Here is a 24846-nt window from a genome sequence, read left to right on the forward strand (position 1 = left end):
GCTCGGAGCTCCCAGGACCCTCTCGGCGTTCAGTCCTGCTCGGCCTGCCATGCCTTGTCTGTGGTGCCTGAAATCCTCGGTAACTGGTGGCCATGAATATATACTTTTCTGGTTTTTGCCTCTTCACGTTGCTTATTGTATTACATCTGCGGGAAAAGCTTTCCCTTTTTTGTGGCCTGGCACACCCGGCTCAGAGTTCAGGACAGCCTGAGTGTCACCCCTTGGAGGCCCTTCCCACCGCCAGGGAGGCAGGGGTCAGCGTCCCCTCACATTCTCCCGGGCCTCCTTCAGCCGCCCTGTGGCTCTCAACCAGCCCGGCTCTCCCTCTGCCCCTTTGTCCCCTTGCATTGAGTTGAACCATATGAAACGGCCAATGTTGACTATTTGGGACATTAAAAAATAGCCTGGGAAGGGCGGGCACATGCTTGCCGTCGTGTGTCCCCACCAAGCCATTGCTGGTGGTGGGTGGGCAGGCAGTGGGCACTGGAGAGGCAGACGCTCCGCTGCCCCCCTCAGAACCGCGGGCACGGTCATCTCTCTCACGCCCAGCATGACGAGGCACCCAGTAGATGTCCCCTGGATGGATGCGTCTAGCTAGTGTCTCTGCCGCATTAACCAATGGAAAGGGCTTGTCCTGCCTGCATCGCTCAGGATGTTTTATAAGGAAAGAAAATAATTTCCTCTCATCTTATTCTTCCCTAACTCTTGTCATGGCTAAAAAATCTGCTTTATCCGCTAATGGTGGCTTCACAAAGGCCTCTCCAGCACTGCCACATCCCGCATTTGTCATCCTGTGTGGTAGCCGGCAGGCAGATACCTCCTGGCTTTCTATTTATTGCTGCTTTTTCATTTTTCCTCCAGGCTGGAAGATGATCCCGTTTCTCCCCAGACGGCCCGACATACCAGGAACGGCCGCCTCCAGTCCCTGCCCAGGGCTCCACTGCCCGTCTGCAGAGAGGGGAGGCCCGGCACCCCCAAGGCTCGCACTTCCGCCTCACGTAAGCACCTGGGCAGCACCCCGGGCTGTGCTGGGGCGGGGGCTCCCTGGAACCTGACAGAAGCAGAGGGGAGTTGCAGGCTGGTGGGGAGTCAGGCCCAGGCCCGCTCCGGAAGCCGTTTGATCTCCGCCCCAGCGGGGAGGCGGCGTCACCCCATCACCCCCGGCTGCAGAGACTCCCGGCTCTGATCGCACAGCCAGGCTTGACCCGGATTCTTCTCCGAGTCCCCTTCTCCGAGCATTGGGCCAGCTGCTCATTTTAAGGAACTGCAGTGCTTGGTGTGAGTGTGGTTGGCGTTTGCAGCCCCAAACTCCAAGCCAACTGGACACTCGCAGTGCTGAGGCACACCCACAGGAGCCCGACTCCACACTTCTCTCTCTTCCTTTGCCCAGCGTGTGTCCATGCCCCCACCTCCAGGGGCCAAATCCTTGGGGTGTCCTTTATGGGTTGAACTCCCAACTCTTCATCTGGACCCCTTCTGGAGCCATCATGGCGCCTTTAATTTTGTATCCTCCACCCCAACAAATATTCACTGGGCTCCAGCTGCGTACACGTGGGCTCAGGACCAGCTCTGTGGCTTTGAGCAAGTGTCCTAACCTTACTGAGCCTCCTTTTTTCTGGCACCAGATGAGGGTCCCCTGTATGGGGGAGTCTTGGCCAGTGTCTTGGATGCCGTGACACGTTCCGAGAGCTGAGCGCAGGTCAGTGGGGGTCACCAATGCCAGCTTCAGCAGGGGAGGCGAGTAGGAGAGAAGAAGAGTAAGATGTGTTTTGCTCCAGACGAAGCTCGGGGATTTGGCACACAATTGGGGATCAGTGGAAATGTACAGGATGAACCAGGCAGCCTGACTGGTGGGAGCCAGGCACCGGGGACCATGGAGCGACCTCAGGAAGTTACTGCCCATGGAATTCCTCACCTGTGGAGTGAGGGGCAGGGACCGGCTGCTCCCCGAGGCCCGGTGTGTGCAAGCACAGGGCTGGAAGGCAAACCCCCTCCCTGTTGGGAGAGTGATCTCGAGTGAGGGCTTTTTTTTTTTTTCCAGATTAACTTAACTTTTATTTTAATCAAAGTAATATGCATACACAGTTTTTATAAAAGAAGTTTCCAAAAATCCAAGCACTATAAGGTTTATAATGAAAATTAGCACCCTCCTTACATATCCTTCCTCACCGTTGAATCCTAGTCCCCTGAGAAAACATCCTTCAATTCCTTTCATTTTACCCCCATATTTCTAATATTTCTAATACTGCTCTTTCTATTCTTTAAATTGTTTCTTTAAAAAAAGTTGACAAAATTAAATACAGTAAAATGCACAGATCCCGAGTAAACAATTGGAAGAGCTTTCACGAATGTATGTGTCTTAATGGTGGCTTTAGGAGTTTATGGTATAAATTTTTGACTTATCTAGTGATGGAATTTTGGCACTGCTGAGGATCTGGTGACAACTGTGGACCCCCCTCTTCAGAACACATTGAACATACACATGGCACCCCCAAACTTTGCATAAACCCCAGGGGTTCCCAGGGCCTCTCCTGTGGAAAGAGGAAATTTGTTGCCTGAGCCTGGGTGAGCACCCTCCTGGCTGGGCAGCAGAAGTGAGAGAGCGATCCAGACCCTGCCCGGGGAAGCCCTTTCATCTCAGCCACAGCCGGGAGGAGAGGAGCCATCGCCCCGAGTCACAGAGGCTCGTGGGCCTCTGATCACAGGCCAGGCCTGACCCGGGGCGTCTTCTCCACGCTGGGTCAGCTGCTCACGTCTGAAAGCTATCCGGGCAAGGTTTCTCCAACCAGGCGAAGTCATGTTCACTGTGAGACTTGGGAGTGGGCATCTCAGAATGACGTAGATCCATGACCAAGCTTTGGTGTCTAAAACTCTGGTGCTGAGGGGTTCTGCTGCAGGTGAGAGGGGTGACTCAAGTCAGCAGTGTGCTTTTCTGGGATCCAAACCCACTTCAAAGCATCTAGTTGAGTTCACTGGACACTGACGTGCAATAAGGGTGTTTGTAGATGCCAGAAAAAAAATACAGAACTCAGAAATATACAAACTTGGGTTTTATCTTTAATTTTCAAAAGGAAATTACAAGGATTAGGAGCAGGCCAGATAAGCCTCTAATCTCCAATTCAAATAGGAAAAACAACAGAGGAGGAGGTCAGGTTCCAGTATGAGAAACATCTGAGAACTTTCACAATCTTCTCACAATTGGATTCAAAAGCTTCCAGGCCCAGGTTTTGGGTGGTAGAGCCAGTTACCAAGCTAGAGGAAGGCTGCGTGGCTGAGGATGGGGTGGGGGATGTGACGGGGAAGAACTGAGCAGAGTCTTTTAATTATGAACAGTTTTAGAGATTCTGCTAACTTTAATCATCTGTCATTTTGCATGTGTTTAATTAGTGCTGTAAATATTAATATGCCTTCACTAAAAGGTGATTAGCAAAAGGACAAATTCCACTTGTTTTGAACTCTGGGGGACAACAGGGACTTGAGAACCACCACAGATGCTGAATATAAGAAACACAAAAATCTCAGGTAGGAGAAGTCCATCCCGGACCGACAGCCAGTTTCTGTTTACCCTTCCCCTGACTTGGTCCCGCATAGCTCGGGAGCCACAAAGAGGCAGCACGACCCCGGGCCCCTCTCACCACAGACAGAGACCGTAGACCGAATGACAGATGAGTTAGAATGCCACGCATATCCAGGCACAGGGACCTAAGTCCACAGAGACTCAGGGTGCTGCATACAGAAGGGCCATTGGGGCAGGGGCGGGGAAGACTGCCATAGAAAAACTGTAAGAACTTCTGTGACCAATCCAGTTTCCATCGGCTAGACCACCTAAAGGCAAAACAGACTTTTCTGAAGTGACCCATCTTTCTGGATTGACCCCGTCTGGCTCCCTGGGGTGGGATACACTAACAGGGAAGAAACCAGAGGCAGGAAAGTCTCAAAGAGAAAAAAAAAAAAAAAAGAGGGGGGAGGTAAACTGAGCTGCTATAAGATAGGATGGGTCCCAGAACTGAAAAGTGTAAGGAAAACAGGGCACTGAATAAGGGAGAGAATTAAAACAAATCATAGGACCTGGGGAGAAAATTCTGCACAAAAACAAGCAGACCAGATTGAGATTTCCAGAGAAGGAAGAAAGAAGAGGAAGGTCTCTCTTGAGATTTCCAGAGAAGGAAGAAAGAAGAGGAAGGTCTCTCTTGGAGGTGAAATAATTGTGCAATCTTAAAAATTGTACTGCATATTCCGGGCAAGAATCAGATGAAGAAGAAAGCATCTGTTAAACACAGGCTATTCTAAAGGTCTAGAATTAGTTGGACCAAGTGTCAAAGAAAAGCCTTAACACAGAGCCAATCATAAAACCCTAGACAAGAGGGAGTTAACCCTTCAAGAGAATCAAATGCCTAGACATCAGCAAAAAGGTCACAAGCCATACTAAGAAACAGGAAGATATGTTTCAGTCAAAGGAACAAATTAAAACTTCAGAGGAGATTCAGAAGTTGGAACAGTTTATCAAAGATGTTCAAACAAATCTCCTAAATCAATTCAAGGAGATGAAGGAAAATATGCATAAAGAGATAAAGGATATTAAGAAGACAAAGTGTGAGCATAAGGAAGAATTTGAAACTATAAAAAGAAACATAACAGAAATTATGGGGGTGAAAGGCACAATAGTTGAGATTTAAAATACACTAGAGGTATATAACAGTAGATTTGAACAGGCAGAAGAAAGAATCAGCAAGTTAGAAGACAGAACAGTTGAAATCATACAGTCTAGAAGAACAAGTAGAGAAAAGAATAGAAAAGAATAGAAAAAATTGAGCTGTGTCTCGGGGATTGAGTGACAACATGAAGTGCACAAACATGCACATCATGGGCTTCCCAAAAGGAGAAGAAAGGCAAAAAGGGGTAGAAAGAATATTTGAGGAGATAATGACCGAAAACTTCCTAACTCCTATAAAGACATAAATATACATGTTCAAGAAGCACAACATACTCCAAACAGAATAAATCTGTTCTGGTTTGCTAATGCTGCCATTAAGCAAAATACTAGAAATGGATTGGCTTTTAGAAAGGGGGTTTATTTGGTTACAAAGTTACAGTCTGAAGGCCATAAAATGTCCAAGGTAAGTCATCAACAATCAGGTACTTTCACTGAAGGATGGCCATTGGCATCCGGAAAACCTCTGTTAGCTCAGAAGGCACATGGCTGTCGTCCACTTGCTCCCAGGTGGCGTTTCAAAATGGCATTCTCCAAAATGTTGCTCTTGGGGCATTTTGTACTCTCTTAGCTGTGGCTGCTCTTCAAAATATCACTCTCAGTTGCTTTCTCAAATGTCCCTCACAGCTGCTCTTTATGTGCCTCCAGTGATTTAATTCAGACCCACCCTAAATGGGTGGGGTAACACCTCCATGGAAATTATCCAATCAACAGTCTTGCCCATAGTTGATTGAGTCACATCTCCATGGAAACAGTCAAACGATTCCAACCTAATCAACACTAATATGTCTGCCCCCACAAGATTGCGTCAAAGAACACGTTGTTTTGAGGGACACAATACATCCAAACTGGCACAGCATCCTAATAGACCTACTCCAAGACACATATTAATCAGAATGTCAAATGCCAAAGAGAAAGAACGAATTCTGAAAGCAGAAAGAGAAAAGCAACTTGTCACATACAAGGAGTGCTCAATAAGAATAAGTGCCAGTTTCTCATCAGAAACCATGGAGGTGAGATGGCAGTGGTACAATATAGTTAAGATACTGAAAGAGAAAAACTGCCAGCCAAACATCCTTTATCCAGAAAAACAGTCCTTCAAAAATGAGAGAGAACTGCAAAGGAAAGGCTAAACCTGCTTATGCTTGTGCCTAAGAATCTCCCCCTGAGTACCTCTTTGTTGCTCAGATGTGGCTCTCTCCAGCTAACCCAACTTGGCAGGTGAACTCACTGCCCTCCCCCTTACATGGGGCCTGACTCCCAGAAGTGTAAATCTCCCTGGCAACACAAAATATGACTTCCAAGGATGAATCTGGACCCGGCATCGTGGGCTTGAGAACATCTTGACCAAAAGGGGGATGCGAAATGAAACAAAATAAAGTTTCAATGGCTGAGAGATTCCAAATGGAGTCAACAGGTCACTCGGGTGGGCATTCTTATGCACTATATAGATAACTCTTTTTAGGTTTTAATGTACTGGAACAGCTAGAAGTAAATACCTGAAACTATCAAACTGCAACCCAGTAGCCTTGACTCTCGAAGACGACTGTATGACAATGTAGATTACAAGGGGTGACAGTGTGATTGTGAAAACCTTGTGGATCACACTCCCTTTATCCAGTGTATGGATGGATGAGTAGAAAAATGGGGACAAAAACTAAATGAAAAATAGGATGGGGGGAGTGATTTGGGTGTTCTTTTTTAATTTTATTTTTTATTCTTATTTTTACTTTTTCTGGTAAAAGGAAAATGTTCTCAAAACTAGATTGGGGTGATAAATCCACAACTATATCATGGTACTGTGAACAGTTGATTGTACATTGTATACCACAGGTGACTGTATAATTGAAAAAAAAAAAAGAATAGATGGTAAGGCAAAAATAGAAAAAAAAAATGAGGGAGAGTTTAAAATATTCACAGATAAACAGAAACTGAGAGTTCATCAACAAGAAATCTGCCCAACAAGAATTACTAAAGGGAGTTCTGCAGGTTGAAAGAAAAAGACAGTAGAGAGTGGTTTGGAGTAATGTAAAGAAATGAAAATCATTAGTAAGAGTAACTAGAAGGGTGAATGTAAAACCCAATAGTACTGTATCCTCAATATACAACTCTACTCTTTAATTCATATGAGAATCAGAATACACTTGAACAAGAAAAAAGTCATATTTCCTGATAATGGACATGCAAAATATAAAGTATTAAAGTGGAATAAAAACAAAAGAGTGGAAACAGAGGGATATGGGAGCAGAGAATGTGTATGCTATTGAAGCTAAATTGTTATATTTTCAAACTGGCAGATTATAGATTAGGTTGTGTAATATAAACCCCAGGGTAACCACAAAGAAAATATTTTAAAAATATACAGAAACAGAAATGAGAATGGGACCCATCAGATGCATCACAAAAGATCAACGATACGGAAAAGGAGGTTGCAATAAAGGAAAAGAGAGACCAAAAAATATGTATATATATGGCATATAAAAACCAAAAGACGAAATGGCTGAAGTAAGTACTGCCTTTGCAGTGATAACACTGAATGTTAATGAATTAAACTACCCAATCAAAAGACACAGCTTGGAAGAATGGATTAAAAAAGTTTGATCCAACTATATGTTGTTTATTAGAGACTCACCTTAGACCCAAAGACACAAACAGGTTGAAAGTGAAAAGATGGAAAGGGCTATTCCATGCAGATAGTAACCAAAAAAGAGCTGGTGTAGTTATCCTACTACTGGACAAAATAGACTCTAAGTAAAAAACTGTTTTAAGAGACAAAGAAAGATATTATGTATTAATAAAAGGGGCAATCCACCAAGAAATAACAATCATAAATATTTATGCACCAAACCACAGTGCCCTGAAATACATGAGGCAAACACTGGCACTTCTACAATAATAATTGGAGACTTCAATATACCACGCTCATCAATAGGTAGACTATCCACAAGGAAGATCAATAAGCAAACAGAGAACTTGAATACTGTGATAAATGAGCTACTCCTAACAGACATATACAGAGCATTGCACCCCAAAACAGCAGGATATGCATTTTTTTCAAGTGATTATGGATATTCTCCAGGATAGACCATGTATTAGGACACAAAACAAGTCTCAATAAATTTAGAAAGATTGAAATCATACAAAGCATCTTCACTAATGGAATGAAGCTGGAAATCAATAACGGGCAGAGAATTGGAAAATCCAACAATATATGGAAGTTATATAACACTCTTTTAGAGAATCAGTGGGTCCATGGCAGGTAAACTCACTGCCCTCCCCGCTACATGGGACCTGACTCCCAGGGGTGTAAATCTCCCTGGCAACGCAAGACATGACTCCTGAGGATGAGCCTGGACCTGGCATCATGGGATTGAGAAAATCTTCTTGACCAAAAGGGGGAAGCGAAATGAAACAAAATAAAGTTTCAGTGGCTGAGAGATTTCAAATGGGGTCGAGAGGTCACTCCGGAGGGCATTCTTAAGCACTATATAGATATCCCTTTATAGTTTTTAGTGTATTGGAATAGCTAGAAGGAAATATCTGAAACTATCGAGCTGCAACCCCATAGCCCTGATTTTGAAGACAGTGGTATAACTATGTAACTTACACGGTGTGACCATGTGACTGTGAAAAACATGTGGCTTACACTCTCTTTATCCAGTGTATGTATGGACAGATTAGTAGAAAAATGGGGACAAAACTTAAATGAAAAATGGGGGGGGGGATAGAATGCTTTAGATGATTTTTACTTTTATTTTTATTCTTTTTTTTTTTTTTTTTTTTTGGAGTAAGGAAATGTTCAAAAATTGATTGTCGTGATGAATATCCAACGATATGATGGTACTGTGAACAATTGATTGTACATTGTGGATGGTTGTATGGTATGTGAATATATCTCAGTAAAACTGAACTAAAAAAAAAAAATCAGTGGGTCAAAGAAGAAATTGCAAGGGAAATCAGTAAATATCTTGAAATGAATAAAAATGAGAACACAACGTATCAAAACTTATGGGATGCAGTGAAGGCAGTGCTGAGTGGGGGAATTTATAACCCTAAATGCTTACATTAAAAAAATAGAAAGAGCTAAAATCAAAGACCTATCTGAACACCTGAAGGAACTAGAAAAATGACAGCAAATTAACCCCAAAGCAAGCAGAAGGAAAGAAATAACAAAGATTAGAGCAGAAATAAATGAAATCAAGAATAAAAAACAATAGAATTAACAAAACCAAAAGTCAGTTCTTTGAGAAGACAATACAATTAACAAACCCTTAGCTAGACTGACAAAAGAAAAAAAAGAGAGAAGTTGCAAATAAATAAAATCAGAAATGAGAGGGGGAACGTTACTGCTGACCTCACAAATAAAAAGGATCATAAGAGGATACTGTGAATTAGACAACTTAGATGAAATGGACAAATTCCTAGAAACACACAAACAACCTACACTGACTCTAGAAGAAAATAGAAGACCTCAACAGACCAATTACAAGTAGAGATTGAATCAGTCATCAAAAACCTCCCAAAAAAGCAAGCCCAGGACCAGATGGCTTCACAAGTGAATTCTACCAATCATTCCTAGATGACTTAACTTCAGTTCTGCTCAAACTCTTCCAAAAAATTGAAGAGGAGGGAACACTCCCTAACTGATTCTTTGAGGCCAACATCGCCCTTATACCAAACCCAGATAAAAAATTGCAGACCAAGTTCTCTTATGAATATAGATGCAAAAATCCTCAACAAAATACTTGCAAATCGAATCCACAGCACATCAAGAGAATCATACACCATGATAAAGTGGGTTTTATCCCCCAAATACAAGGGTGCTTCAACATAAAATCGATTAATGTAAAACATCACATCAACAGAATGAGAAGAAACTGCATGACCATCTTAATTGATGCAGAAAAGGTATATGACAAAATTCAGAATCCTTTCTTGATAAAAGCACTTAGAAAAATAGAAATAGAAGGAAACTTCCTCAACATGATAAAGGCATAACATCACAGCTAACATCATACTCAATGGTGAAAGACTGAAAGCTTCCTTTGTAAGATCTGGAACAAGATAAGGATGCCCACTGTCACCACGATTATTCAACATAGTACTGAAAGTTCTAGCCAGAGTGGGTAGGCAAAAAAAAAAAAGAAAGAAAGAAAAGGCACCCAATTCGGAAGGGAAGAAGTAACTTTCACTATTTGCAGATGACATGGTCCTACATATATAAAGTCCGAAAAATCTGCAACAAAGTTACTAGAGCTAAATAAACAAGTTCAGCTAAGTGGTGGGGTGCAAAAATCAGTAATGTTTATGTATACTAGTAATGAGCAAGCTGAGGAGGAAATCAAGAAAAAAAATTCCACTTACAATAGCAACTAAAGGAATCAAATATCTAGGAATAAATTTACCCAAGGAAGTAAAGGACTGGTAAACAGAAAACTACAAAACTTGCTAAAAGAAAGCAAAGAAGACCTAAATAAATCCACATTCATGGATTAGAAGACTAAATATCATTAAGATGTCAATGCTACCCAAATTGATTTATAGATTCAATACAATCCCAATCAAAATTCCAACAGCTAACTTGGCAGAAGTGGAAAAGCCAATTATCAAATTGATTTGGGAGGGTAAGGGGCCCTAAATGGCCAAAAACATCTTGAAAAAGAACAAATTTGGAGGACTTACATTTTCTGACTTTAAAGCACATTACAATGCTGGTGGTAAAAACATCATGTTACTGGCACAAGGATAGATATATCAACCAATGGAACTGAATTGAGAGTTCATAAATAGATCCTCACACTTATGACCAATTCATTTTTGACAAGGATACCAAGTCCACACAACTGGGGAAGAACATCTCTTCAACAAATGGTGCTGGGAGAACTGTATATCCAAATGCAAAGAATGAAAGAGGACCCCTGTCTGATCCCATATAGAACAATTAACTCCATATGGATCAAAGAACTTAATATAATAGTCCCAGGACTATAAAACTCATAGAAGAAAATGTAAGGAAGCAGCTTCAGAATCTTGTGTTAGACAGTGGTTTCTTTGACTTGACACCAAAGCACAAGCAATTCCTTCCCTAGGAATCAGCCCCCGACCAAGAGACCCAGTTGACAACCCACTGCCAAGGGCCTACACAATGAGTTTTCTAAGTCCCCTTAGCATCTACGTATACAGGAACCTGTGGCATCCTCAAACTGCATGATCAGTTAGAGGCAGGCCAGAAAGTTCATTCTTTTTAAGCAAAGGTCTCAGCCCGGCGGGCCAAAAGGAAATAATTCCCAAAGGAAAAGGCCAAGAAAGTGACTTAGAATTTTCTGAGATCTTGGCCCAAGGAAATTTCTCATTTCCTCATCGGCCAAGACTGCCTTGAATATTAAAATCACATGCCTTGTTGGTGGACCCTGGAGTTAAAATGCTTGGCCCATCTGAAGTGAATTATCAGGTAGGAAAACAGTACCGTGGTCCCAGGGAGCCCAGGGAGCCCAGGCACCCACGCAGCGTGCCTGCCCCTCCTTGCTGTGCCTTCCAACCTCATATGCGTGAGGAGAGGAGGTGACTGCTACTTGGTGACAGAACCAGGAACTCCTCAAAGGTTCTCAAGAGAGTTCAGCAGCGTACCCCCTCTCACCGCCCTGTCTCCCCTCGGAAAGTTACCATCCTGGAGGACTGGCCCACCTCTGGGCGCCATCTTTGCAAGACCACTAGCTGTCGTGAGATTTTTCCTGTGTATCTCCCACACTGTGTGTGGCTTCCCTCAAACGTTGTTTCAGATGCCTAAGCTTTTTCTCCTGGACCTTACTGGAAGCCCATTGAGCAGAGAATACAGCAAGCACTCACCGATGGTCTGTTCGAGAATAGCTCAGGGGAGACTGGAATCCTCGTTCCCAGACCCAGTCCTGTCGGGGACAGTTCAGTGTGGTGATCAGGCTGCGAGTCTGTAAATAAAACCACCCATTTGGGCTCCATAGCCAAAGCAGATTTCTTGTTTGGGACAAAACAGAATTATCTGGAAGTCTTAGCTGTGCCATTTGCCCTGGTTGTTTGCCAAATCCAGCAAGGAAGCTTCCTTTGACACTCAGGATAAAAGCAGAGGGGTCACACTGCAAAGGTAGGGGAGATGCATTTTGAAAATGAAGGAGCTGAAAGGAGCTGGGATTAAGGACGCAGCAAATCCAGACTCTATCAGTGTGTTGCTCCAATAGTGATAACGGATCCCTTTGGCTACAGAACGAGAAGAGCAGAGAAGTGGGGCCGGAGAAGAGTTGTGGCATTTGAAATACAGAGTAGGGTGGGAGCCCTCATCTGCCCTGTGCCCAGCCCTTGGGAGAGCGCCTGGACTGTCTTTTCTGGGACTTCTCCTCTCTGCTTCCATGTGAAGGTCTCCTTACGGCCCAGTCCCCTGGTCCTTGGCCGTGGGTGTCAGCTGGACTCTGCTAGTTGGAGTTGGGGCATTTCCTGGATCCTGTGGGGGGCTGAGGGATTCAGTCCTGAAGGAGCCTTGGGCAGCTCCACGTGGGAAGAGCCCCACCTCTGGGGTTGCCAGATTTAGCAAATAAAAATAGAGTATGTCCGGTTAAATTTTAATTTCCAGTAAACAATGAACAAGTGTTGAGTGTGTCTCCATGCCCCTGTGGCCCAGGAGAGAATCCCGTGCTCTGCCAGGCTGTTCACCAAGAGGCAGCGAGGAGCCAGGGGAGGCTGAACAGGGAGGGTGGTTTGTGCCTGCCCCTGCCACATGTGACAGCCAGCTGTCTGCGGGCGCCTCCTCTGGGTTACAGGGCCAGCCCAGCGGCTGCCCAGCAAGTGCCCCAGCTGCCCAGTCAGCAGTTCCCCCACCCACAGGCACAGGGAACCATCTGGGACTGGCCTGGGGTCTGTGCTTTTCTGGGCCTTTTGGCCCAACCCAGTAAAAAGCATCCTCCAAGAGGCTCCAGAAAGGTATAGACTAAGCTCAAAAACATTTGCTCTCTCCTCCCCCCCAGCAGCCATGGATGCCAAACCAGAAGAGTGGTTGTCAGCAGGGCTTCCAGAAGATCCTCGCCTGCCCCCCGCTGGAGGTCCCAGCCAGCCCAGGGAGATGTCCCAGGACCCAGACAGTGGAGAGATCTCCAGGTAGGGATGGGGAAGGTGTCTCAAGGCTTCATTTCCCAATCCAGCAACGAGACCGGGCTCTGGGTGGGCCTGGGATACAGAGCCCAGGAGTCCGGGGAACGCAGCTCCTGCAATGGACATGGGGAGCCTGTCGCTGGGATCTGCGATGTGGTGCTGAGATACTAGTGGGGCCACTCGGCTGATAACCTGGGGTCAGAAGAGCCTGAGTGCCTTCCTTGTCAGGCGGGAGCAGGAGACTCGGGCACACACCCAAAGGGTGGGTTAACGTGGTGGGAGGGGTGCGTGATTTGGGGTGACTGGGGCAAATCTTAGCAGGGGGTGGGATGGAGGGGAGGCAATGCCTTGGGAGATGCACGGCAAGCCCTCCAGGTAGAGCACAGGGTACCTGGAAGGCCCTGGCTCAGAGGTCAGTGTTCTGTCCCCAAGTGCAGTAAAAGGTGTTTTCTCCTTCCTCTCCACCAAATGGGTGCAGATGGGCCCTTGCTGGGTTACTGGAGTTTTTTAGAATCTAGAAAGGGCCTTTCTGAGGCTCTAACCAGCCCCATCTTTCAGATCTGGGGAGAGCTGGTCTGCGAGGGAGGAGGCCCAGGTTGAGGTTCAGACCCCAACTGTCTCTTGACCCCCACCCCCACCCCCCTTGCTGCTTCCTCCTGACCACTGCAGAGCCTGCTGGGCAGGGCAGAGAAGCCACCCCCGATCTAGTATCTTGGGCCAAGGCCGTGTTTAAAGTGCAGGCACCCTTGGAGCCTCGGAATTAGGGGAATGTTAAGGTCTCAGCAGCAGGCAGGGCCTCCAGGAGCCAGGCAGGCCATGGGAGAGCCACATTCCCGGCGGAGCCTGGGGGCCACCCCAACCGCTGACCCCCCTTCCGCAGTCTCCCACCCCCGCCTCACTGCTGGAAACCCCACAAAAACACCTGGAACTGCTTCCGCAGTCAAGAATGGGGGGTAGAACCAGCAGTGCCTGCAGCCAGTGGTGGAGCAAGTCGGGGAGGTGGAAAGGGGGAGAGGGGAGAGAGGAGTGGCCGAGAAGGACTCTGAGCCAAGGACTGTTGGAAGCCAGCAGGGTCCCTGCATCGCACTTTCCCTTCCATGGTCAGCACGGAGGTTGGGGGTTGGCAGGAAGGGCCCCAGAACTGCTGCTAGTGCTGGCAGAGCTGTGTGCGGCCCAGCCGGGTGGCCGGGCCGGGCCCTGTGGAAGAGCAGGGCAGAAGGGCCTAAAAGGTGGCAGCGGGAGTGAAGGACTGGGGTGAGGTCATGGAGAACACCCCCTGCTGATTGGCCTCTGGACCAGGGAATCCCCCCCACCCCCCTCCCCGCTCCAGTGAGCACCGGGACTGCGGACTGCGGCGCCCAGGGTCGCGGGTCGGGGGTCCTCTGGCTGTCGGGCCCTCCTGAAATGGGGGGATCCCAAACAATGAGCAACCTCCTCCAGGCAGGCCGGAGCCGGGGGCCGGGCTCTCACTGCCTGCTCTGAGCCCCCGCCCCTGGCTCCCAGAGCCAGATCAGCTCCCCCTGCAGCCCACCAGGCCAAGCCTGCCCGCCCCAGGCCGGCCATTTCTTTTTCCTTCCTGTAAATGCTGAATTCGTTTCTGAGGCTCACCACTGGGGGCAGCTCCCTCCCCCCAGGGAAATAATTTTTCCTGAAGGCTCCCTTTATGGCAACCTCCCAAGTGGGGTTGCCTAATTGGCCCTCCGTGCCTCTGCTGGGGTTCACCCAGGGGCCCCCTCACCTGAATTCCACTCCCATATTAAGTCTGTTTGGGGAAGGGGAGGATGAAAGAGGGAGAAGTACAAGTTGTTCATTACCCCTGACCTCTTTACCCTACTGACGTCACCTCTCAGCCAAGCACTCCTTCCTCCTGCCTCACCCCAAAGTCCAGTTCTCACCCCACCCCCAGCCTCCACAGGGGTGCAAACCCCACGGTGTGTCCCGGGGCTCCTGGGCCCTCCCCATCCGGGCCCAGAGCAGGCTCTGCAGGGCTTTGGGGGGGTAGGAGGGACGTTTGTCCCCTCAGCCTCCCCCAACTCCTCCCTCTCAGTCTTTAGGTCTTTAGGGTAAGGACACCCCTTGCCCCCAGGAAAAGGAGGCGGGCGTCTGCTGGACGCCAGCCTGGCAGAAAGCCCCTGGAGGGACACTTCAGGAAACGGTAGATTGAATGATAGGGCACGGGCTTGGCCAGGCCGACTTTCAGGTGGTTTAGAAGATAATTGCGGCTCAGAATCTACCCAAGCTTGCAGCAGCCGGTCTTGCCATAAAATTGCCTTCCAGGAAGCAGGGCACAAAGCTTCAGCCCCACCACCCCGCTGCCTCCCCTACCCTCTGCCAAGGCTAAGTTTCTCTTTTCTGTTTTCTGCAGTCGGATCAGCTTCTTAGAATCCTTAGCATTGAGTGGCTGCGGAAACGTGCTACTGACCAGGCTTTCAAAAATGCATTTACCGCGCAGAGTCAAGGTGCTCTCCCAGGAAGCATCTCAGTCCGGACCCCGGGGCTGCCTGGCACCTTGGAATGTGCGGGGTTGGTGACCGGCTGTCACCTCCCGGGAGGTCATGGGCTGCACTGCCTAGACTGGCACAGGGCCAGGGCGTCCCAGCCTGGAGGGCGCCCCGTGACTGCGGAGAGCGTGTCCCCTGCACGTGACCTGTGCAGTCGCTGGCTCTCCCTGGCACAGAGGCCACCCAGTCCCAGGCGGGGGCAGCAGCAAAGGGTCTTAAAGTTCCTGTCCTGCCACAGACGGGAAATGATCGTTTGCAAGTATCATGACTTTTGAAGGTAGGGAAGGAAGAGATTTTACATATGGGTAGAAGCGTATTTTTCCCCGCATTTTCCCCAAAAGGCTCTGCGGAGGCTCGTGCACACTTGTGATGCACCCAGCTAAAAGGAACTGCGCCTTAAGCCCCAGGAGGCCGAGGGGTGCCCGAGAGCGTGGCTATGCGTGTGACGTGCACATCTGCATGCAAACGGCTCTGTGCGGGTTTTAGATTTGCCTGCATCTGGTGTATTCTCTTCTCACCCCGACCTCCTCCCCAGTCCATTCTGGGTTCTGTTATAACCCAGGCAGCCACCAAGAGCCGGTTATGAACCTAATGAGCCTGGTCCTCTTAGGGGACCCCTGAGCACTTCTCACTTGTTCTTTAATGCAAGCACTAACCTTGAGACCGGAGGACTTGGGAGATGAGCTGGCTGTTGACTCAGCAGCATTCCAAACACCAGGAAAGATTAAATAGCTTCTTTATTGCTCTTCTCTTCCAACACAATGGCTCCTATTGATAAAGCTGATATGAGCCAGCTGGGCCTCCCTAATAAATACCCACCTATCTTGCAGGGCAGCTTACTTCAGTGAATTTTTTTTTCCTGGTACCCAATGCCATGTGTTCTTGTCCCCAGTGCCATGTGCTCCTGTAGTGAATTAATAACTTCTTCTAAATCATTGATGACTCTGCACTCCCAACTTCCTTTCCACATGTTTTCTCTGCCCTCCTGGCTCTGGGCTGCCTCCAGGCTGTTGAGCTCACCATGCTGGGAGACCAGGTGGTGGTGATGGTGAGGTGACCCCTGCTAACAGCTGTCCACCCCTGGCTCCTGACACTGTCCTTCCCAGAGGACCCTGATGCAATCGCCCAGGCAAAACTCAGTGACAATGGCCCAGCATCCTCAGTCAGCACAGCTGGCTCTGGCAGCTGACCCCAGAGTGGCTTGGAGGACCTCGTGGCATGGCCCATGCCAAGGGCCAGTGGGTGGGACCCCTGTCGGAGGTGCTCCTTCCCCAAGGACACTACCCTGCCCACACAAAGAGCCTGTCCCAGGACAAAGAGGAGGCTTGCTTTTAAGGGTTTTGATACTGCCAAATTTCTCCCCCAAAGGACGGTGTCCTTTTCTGGCCACGCTTGCATGGTGAGGTTATGGATTCTGAGCCCGGTGGCCCTTCTCTCCTCTTGCTACCTGCCATCTCACCTCGGCAGAGCCCCTGACCGTGACTTTGCTGCCCCCCCAGCTCAGTCCTTTGCCCCGAAGGCCCCATATGGTGGAGTGGGTCATCCCTCCAGGGCTGGCCGTGCTGGTCCCCCTGTCCCAGGACCCTGTGATGGGGACATGCCCAGGTCACCACTGCCAGGAACCGTCGTTCACGGGAGTGGTTTATTTATCAGTTTCTCTTAGTTATTCCTGCTTAAAGTGCAATAGGGCTAAAGCATTAAGAAATGAACCAAGTAAAAAATCCCCCCATTTCTTCCAAGTCCTACTTATAGGGCATGACCTCGCCAAACCCTCGACAGGTTTTATGGAGAGATGTATCCTTATGTTACAGATGAAGAAACCGAGGCTCCCAAATGTTAGTGAACTTGCTCATGTTCAGTCCCCAGTTAGAGGGTGGGAACCGGACTTTCATCCAGGCCGCAAGTGTCTGGGCCCTTCCGGTGGGCACACCCTCGGGGCGCCTCCGCCAGCCACACCTCACGCTCAGTTGGAAGTTTCCCTCAGTCCCCGGCAGCCTGGCCCCGCAGCCTCTCCCTGTGATTCCTCCAGCGGCGGGTGCTTCCTCCGACACACCCGTGCGCACACACACACACACCACTGCACGCTGGGAAGGCCCTGCGGCCCACCAGCATCTCCACGCCCCTCTGGTGTCCCTCACTCCTCAAGGTCAGCACTCTCGCTGAGACTCAGTCGCCCACTTGGGGGTGGGAAGACTGGAGCTGCTTTTAATGGAGCGTCTACTGTGTGCCTGGAGCCGAGCTGGCTGTGAGGAAGGGTGTTGATCCTTGGCTGACAGACTGGGACACTGAGTCTTGGGCACATAGAAGTTGAAGCAGGGCGGAAGGATCCAGCGTGCACACAGCTCGGTGACAGCAAGAGGGCTCAGTGCTGGGTGGGGGCAGAAAATCACTTCCCAAACCCAGCTGTGTAGCTGGGAGGTAACAGAGCCAGCTCCCCTCCCGCCAGCACTCACCACGGGTGGCTGGGGCTGCTGGGAAGGCAGGGGCCGTCTTCCGGATGCGGCTCCCACGGCTCCGTGGTGGGGCGGAAGGCGTCCAGGAAACCGTTGGCCTTCAGATCCCACTGGGTCCTGCGCACGATGTGCATGACCGCTGCAAAGTTCGTGAACATTGGACGCTCAGTTTCTACATCTGAAAAATGGGGTTAGTAACACCTACATCGTGGGACCATTTGAGAGTCAAACATCACCTCAGCGAAGTCTTCCCTGGTTACACTGTCTAAAATTAGTTTCCTCTTGCTGCTGGGAAAAATTACCACAAATTTAGTGGATTAAAACAACACAGATTTATCATCTTACAATTCTGGCGGTCAGAAGTCTGACATGATCAAGGTGTTGGCCTGAGTTCCTTCTGGAGGCCCCGGGGGAGAAACAGTGTCCTTGCTTCCAGGAACGGCTGCATTCCTTGGCTCGTGGCCCCAGCCTCCATCTTCATAGCCAGCAACGTGGCCTCTCTGTGCCTCTCCTTCATGGCGACAGCTCCCTCTGACTCCCTTCCCCTGCCCCCCCTCCCACGTTTAAGCGCCCTCCCGGATAATCTGATAATCTGCCCCGCTCCATATCTCCTGATAGCAACCTTGATTCATCTGCCATACCTAGTAGTGTCCTAGGAGCTCAGTGAGAAAATTCCCACACACCAGGTGGTTCAAAACAATAGAAATCTGCTGCCTCGTAGTTCTAGAAGTCCTAACTCAGGACATCGGCTTAGCCATGCTCCCTCTGAAGGCTCCCGAGGGGAGTCTGTCCTTGCTCTCCCAGCTTCTGGGGGTGGCCCGCCTTCCTGGGCCCCCTTGGCTTGTGGCCCCATCACTCCCATCTCTGCCTCCGTCGTCCCGTGTTGTCTTCCCGGTGTGTCTCTGTACACCTGTCATATGGGGCTCCAGGCCCTGATGCAGTGTGACCTCATGTTAACTTGATTCTATCTGCAAAGACCCTGTTTCCAAATAAAGTCACATTCACAGGTTCTGGGTGGACAGGAATTCGGGAAGGGACACTGTTCAACACCATGTACCCTAAAGTATTCACAGGTTCTGGGGATTAGGATGTGGACACCTTTGGGGGCCATAAATCTGCCACCCACACCTTCCCTGACCGCTCTGATTAAAACTTCAGAAGTCTCTCAACCTTCCGATCCCCCTTCCCTCTTTGTCCTCTCAGCATTCCTTTCTCTATTGCAGTGTCTCCCTCCTCCCCTAGAAAGTGAGCTCCACTGAGGCAGGGGTTCTCCCGTTGGCCCCCTGCGACTCCACCCCGTGCTGGGCCTAGGACTGTGCCTGCCTGGCGTCTGTTTGTGCTCACGAGGGGCGTGAGCTGGGACTCCAGTTTGCACATTTTGTTCCAGGGAATTTACATCGGCCTTCGCCAACAAGCCCCGGACTCCCCGCTCTCCAGAGATCCTGAATCTGAATCTGCCCAAGGCCAAGGCGTCGGCTTCTGCCCCTCAGTTCTCCCCATGCAGCCCCCAGCGGGCCAGCTGCCCGGGCCCCACAGCATCCTCCTCCAGGGGCCCACTGGGTGAGTCAGCCTCGAGGGGCCCGCAGGGTGAGGCTCAAGGGGCCCACGGGGTGAGGTGGTCTGGAGAGGACTGTGGGGTGAGACTCAAGGGGCCCATGGGGTGAGGTGGTCTCAAGGGGCCTGCAGGGTGAGTCAGCCTCGAGGGGCCCACAGAGTGAGGTGGTCTCGAGGGACCCACGGGGTGAGGCTTTGAGGGGCCCTGGCCTGGCCGTGCCAACCCGGGGGGAAGGGCACTTTGCGTCCACATGTGGTCCGCCCGGGTTGGGAAAGGCCTGTGCCCCTTCTCCATGGTCGTGGCCCTCGCCGACGGCTTCCTTTGCTCTCCAGATGGGTTCTTAATCGTTCCAGTTGATGAAGTTGCCAGTGGCCTCGGTGGCTCACAAGCAAACTGGCTGAGTGAGACCTCCAGGCCGGGCCACTCGGAGATATGGACCCCTCTTGTGGGGGTGCCAGTCTGCCTGACCTGTCCTCACGTCCCCCAGTTGGCCCTGAAATCCGTGCCTGCATCCTGGGGGAGGCCGCCGGCCCCAACCCTGACAGCGTCCCTGCCGCCCCGCAGCTGCCGCGGCCTCCCCCACCCAACAGCAGACAGCAGCAGCCTCCCTGCAGGCTGCACCCAGGGGCTCCGGGGCTGGGGTGGGCCCGAGGACACAAGGCCCATCTCTGTCCTCGGGGCTTCCCTTCCGCCCTGTTGGTGCTCTCGTGATAACACTTCTCCCTTCTTCTCTGCACCCCCTCCCAGCCCCGGCCAGTCTCCCCCACACACACATGCTCCCCAGCTGAGCCGGGCCTTCCTAAAGGGCTTTGCTAAAGAGAAACAGAACAAAAGAATGTGAAGCACCCTCAGGATGTGCGCATTCCTGCCCCTGCCCCGCTTCCTGACTGGCCCTGGGGCGCTGGCCAGCTGGGAGCCGCTGTGGTTACTGGGCCGTGTGGGAAGCTGTGGTGGGAAACACACCCCGCAGCGCAGGGCAAGGTGCTTCCTCACCCGGCCCAGGGGGAGCGAGCGCCGCGAGCTCGGGGGTCGCTGGGCCCGTTGGAGGGCAGCCGGGCCTCTGCGGCCCTGCCCTGAGACCAGGCCGCCCGGGTCGGGGGAGCCCCGGCTCACAGCAGTCAGGCGGGCTGGCCTCACTCACAGCCCAGGACACAGCGTGGCCCTGGCCGGGGGCCTGGCTGGGAGGGCGGGGGGCTTATGTGTCCCAGGGACGCGACAGACACACAAGCCACTGCCAGCAGAAGTCGCTGAGCGCCCCGCGCCAAACCGCCCGCTTCCTGCGGGGAAGGAGAGGGCCCCGAGCAGCCCTGCCCCGGTCACAGGGCAGGCGACCCGGCAGGAAGGCGCTCTTCATCCCCTGTGCACGTGAGCAGGTGGAAAGACGGGATTGTCGGGGACAGAGGGGGTTTGTCCGGAGCCCGCCTGGGAGCTGGCGCCTTCCCCTCGCTTTTCTCCCCCAGGCGGCCAGTCCTGCCGGAAGTGAGGATGGCGTCTTTCTCCGGGCGAACCCCTGGCCTCGCCTGAGGCCCAGCCAGCTCCCCGCAGCTGCAGGTGGCGGCGTGACGGGGCGCTCAGGGCCGAGGGGGCGGCTCTCCGGGCAGCTGGGGGCAGCCGGGCAGTAGCCGGGGGCCGGGGGAGCCTGCTCTCGGCCTTGGCTGGGACGCCCCTCGCAGCCTTCCCACACCCGGAGGAAGGCACCTCTGGAGACCTCCGGCCCCGGTGAACACAGGCACCCAGCCGGGTGGAAAGTGCGAGGCCAAACCAGCGAGCCCAGTTCCCCGTGGGGGAAGCGGGCGTGGGGAACCCCGGGCTGTTTCCGCAGCCGGAGCGCGCGGCCCCTTCGGAGCCTGCTGACAGGCAACTCCCTTTGACCGACTGTGGAAACAGAAGTGGATTTGGAATAAAGGAAGCACATTCTCCATCCACGTGCCCCGGCAGCGGATTTGGACTTTCCTTCCTCTTTTAAAATCTGATAAGGTTTATGACAGGCATCTGCCTCTGCAGAGCAGACCTGCGTTTCTGCATGGACGTTTTTTAAAGGCCCCAAAAGCGTGACCAGCATAACGCCCTCTGCCTCCCTCCCTCCATAAACGCAGACAGCTCCGCGGAGGGTCGGCCCACCCGGCTGGCGGGCCATGGAGGGGAACCAAGTCACAGAACAAGGGGCCAAGTCATGGAACAAGAGGGAGGAAATTCGCTGTCAGCCAGCAAGGCACGGGGATCCTGGACGTTACCCAAGCTATGGGTCTAATCCCTGCAGTCTAATCCTCCCTCCAAATTCAAATATTGAAATAAAATAAATCGCTGTTTAGATGGCCCGTGTGTGCGTGTGTGTGTGTGTGCGCGCACGCACGCACGCACGTGGCAATGGAAAGTACATAAAATCTCATTATCGTCCAACACTCGATCTGCCCTGGCCGTGGCCTTTGGTGGAGCTGTCCTGGACATAAAGAGAGTATAAGCACTGCACGTCTCCTGGCCTTCTGACTTTTCCAAAGAGCAGGCAGAGGGGGTAAACAGAAGAACGTCTGAGCAGGCAAGAGGCCAGGTTACCCCAGAGATGGCAGGAAGCTCGGCGAGGGCTGGGACCCCGGGGTGTTCTCCAGGGTCCCTGGCAGCAGCGCCAGGCTGGTAGGGTGACAGCCATGCAGCGTGGGGCGACCGGCCCGCAGGCCACACCAACAGGCCCCATCGGGGCAGCGCCGCCCCGTCTCCGTGCTCTGCCGGTGCAGAGGGGAGGAAGGCTGTGGCAAACATGGCCCCTGGCCCCTGGGAGCTGTCACCCCCCAGCCCTCTCCGCACTTCTGACTTGCCCTGTGGAGGTATAAAAAGAAAATAGAAATGCTCATCTGAGCTGGGGGCATCTGTAGTATTCTTTATAAGGACTGGAAAAGCGGAGAATGGATCCCTGTGGCCAGTCTGAAAAGCTGTGCGGTGGATGCCGATGGCCAGCCGAGGAGTGTGGTGGGAAGATCCCACTCCTTCCCCTCACATATCCACTCCCCTGCAGATTCCTCAGACGGCGCCGACTGGCACAGCCTTTCCCCTGCCTTGGCGTGGGAGCAGCCCTGTCTCAGAAACCCCACTGGGGTGGGTGGGAGAGCCACACGGTTTCACGCGTGTCCCCCTAGTGTGACAGCAACCGCTGCTTCACCCGTGAGCCTATGGATGAGCTAAAGTCTGACCTTTAAATTCCTGATCATTCCAGGAGAAAGACCGTTTTTTAGAGATAAGAGTGCTATCCTAATTGGGTCAGAATACACTGATATCATAAATAGCTGTGGGCTGGGTGTTTCTTCCGGAAAATAGATACTGCACAGGTCTCTGCGGCCCGCCTCTGGGAGTGACCCCTTGCAGCCTCACACCTCTGCATTCCAAGACCAAAGGCCAGAAATAGAGAGTTTTTAAATTCCAAAGGTTATACATATTCCAGCCTTCTGCTGGCTTAACTGGATACGAACACAATCTAAGGGGCGGAAAAACAAGGACATAATAAACCAAAACATCGTCAAAGGTCATCTGGCGATCTAATCATCGGAAACCTACCAAGGGAAGCACAGGGAGGGCTCCTTACAACACTGGGAAAACAGTAGGCCTTCGGGAAGATTGTGGATCCTCCCCAAGAAGCTCCCCGGGGCTCCCCAGGGGTTACCTCCATCCCATAGTCTCTCCCAAGTAGAGCTTGATCCCATTTGCTTCATTCTCAGCGAGGTATAAATGGCTGGTGACAGCTTAAATTCCCCTTCCTTGGGAATAAAATGGGCAGGTGGAGGTTTGAGATCCAGTCAGACACCAGCTGTCACTCAGTAGGTTGGGAAGGATTTGGCCCAAATCAAAAGAAAACATTAACAAAAGAGATTAATGCAAAAAATAAAAAATAAAATCCTTGATAAACAAGATAAGCTTTTTAACAAAGACAAGATCTGACCCTGCTCTCGCAGGACCCTACCTTGCGTGCCTGACCCTATCCCCAAGCCCTAATTCAAATACTACTTTATTTACAAACATAGGCAGCTTGCCCACAGGCCATAGTTGGCCAATTTGAGTTCTTTTTTTCTTTAATATTGCATTAAAATATTATTTCTCTTGATTACTGAGTTTTGGGTGGCACCCTTAAATTTTGCACCTGTGGCAAATGTCCCAGTCCCCTTTCTCTAGTCTTTTCTCTGGATGGTGGGGTCCTCCAGGATGGCACGGCCTGCGGCTGGGTCCCCAGGCCTATCTGCCTGACCAGTCCGTCTCCCCAGACACTGTGGTGGGCTGTGTTAAAGGGTGTAGCAGTTAGCTTTTGCACAAAACAAACCTTCCCCAAAATTTAGTGGCTTAAAACAATAATTTATTAGCTTACAATTAGGCGGATCAGAATGGGGGCTGGGCTCAGCCCGGTGGTTCGGTCACTGGCCTGGGCTGAACTCTGCCATGCGTCTGTGGTCAGAGCAGGCTAAGGCCTCACCTGCAGGTCTGACATTTGGCTGTTGGCTGGAGCCCTCTGTCCACCACGGGGCTCTCATCCTCCAATGAGCCAGTCCGAGCTCCTTCACGTGGTGGCCCCAGGGCTCCAGCTGCAGGAAGAGAGCTCAAGCCCCTGTGCACAAGTGCCTTTCAAAGCCCTACTCACAGCATGTTTACTGCTGTCCCATTGACCAAAATAAGTCGCATGGCCAAGAGCAAATCCCAGATGGAAGGGGCCTGCTAAGGATGTGGACACAGGGAAGCTGAGCACCCTGGGGGCTTCACTGCAACAATCTACCAAGGAAGGTGCTCAGTACTTGCCTACTTCTCTGAACTAAATCTCTCAGGATCGGTTTTCCACTGTGGAGTAACCTCCCCATTTTAATTCAATTCAGCAAGTGTTTCCTGGGGGGCTGCACAGTCCCACTGGCCCCCAAGTTACTGTCCATCTTCTCCAGAGAACCCCCAGCCTTTGAGGAGGACCTCGATGAGGACCAGAGCTTTGGTCCCAGGAGGAAGGGTGGGTGAAAGTGGGGGGAAGTCGGCCCAGAGGGACCCATGGTGGTCATCTGCATCAGGTGTCGTTTGAAGCCTGGAGTGGGTGGGATCTCAGAGAAGGGGACCGCGGCAACAAGGACTAGGGACAGGACTGGGGGTGAGAGTGAGAGGAGTCTCCAGGGAGGAGGATGACAGGGGTGATAAAAGCAGGGGTCCCCGAGAGCCGGTTGTCAGGCCTCACCAGCACAGCACTGGCGGGAGATGGGCAAAGAGGCGGAGGGCTGGGTGGACCAGGGACTGTGCTGGGGCAAGTGGGAAGGATCCGGACGTGCCGTTCCCCCTGGATCAGCAGACCCAAAGTGCGGCACGTGTGATGGGCAGGCAGGTGGCTGCTCTGGAAGTCTCCACCTGCCTCTCTTCCCGCGTGTCCTCAGATCTCTGGCATCACCCCAGGGCACTAGCATCATTTCACTTCCAGGCCTTCACCTTACAGGAACTAGCCTGGAGCCTTTCCCTCTGGGTTACTAGATAACTCAGGATTCCCCGCCTTGGACAACTTCC

General features: G+C 51.1%; 1 protein-coding gene across 7 annotated transcripts in view; it reads left to right on the plus strand.

Annotated features, from left to right (window-relative positions):
- ARMC9 (armadillo repeat containing 9) overlaps positions 1 to 21646 on the plus strand; it is a 172145-nt gene extending 150499 nt beyond the window's left edge. For 3 of the 7 annotated variants that reach the window (XM_037849509.1, XM_037849513.1, XM_037849514.1), the window contains 4 exons: positions 862 to 998; positions 12703 to 12832; positions 19168 to 19340; positions 19668 to 21646. In XM_037849509.1, coding sequence (XP_037705437.1) covers positions 862 to 998; positions 12703 to 12832; positions 19168 to 19340; positions 19668 to 20176 — 949 coding nt within the window. In that variant the 3' untranslated portion in view covers positions 20177 to 21646. The remainder of the gene's footprint in view (positions 1 to 861; positions 999 to 12702; positions 12833 to 19167; positions 19341 to 19667) is intronic. The other 4 variants (XR_005218790.1, XR_005218791.1, XM_037849511.1 and 1 more) reach the window with 4 other exon arrangements.
- Positions 21647 to 24846: the final 3200 nt, after the last annotated feature.

This window comes from Choloepus didactylus, chromosome 9 (assembly GCF_015220235.1).
Source record: "Choloepus didactylus isolate mChoDid1 chromosome 9, mChoDid1.pri, whole genome shotgun sequence".
Taxonomy (NCBI): Eukaryota; Metazoa; Chordata; class Mammalia; order Pilosa; family Megalonychidae; genus Choloepus; species Choloepus didactylus.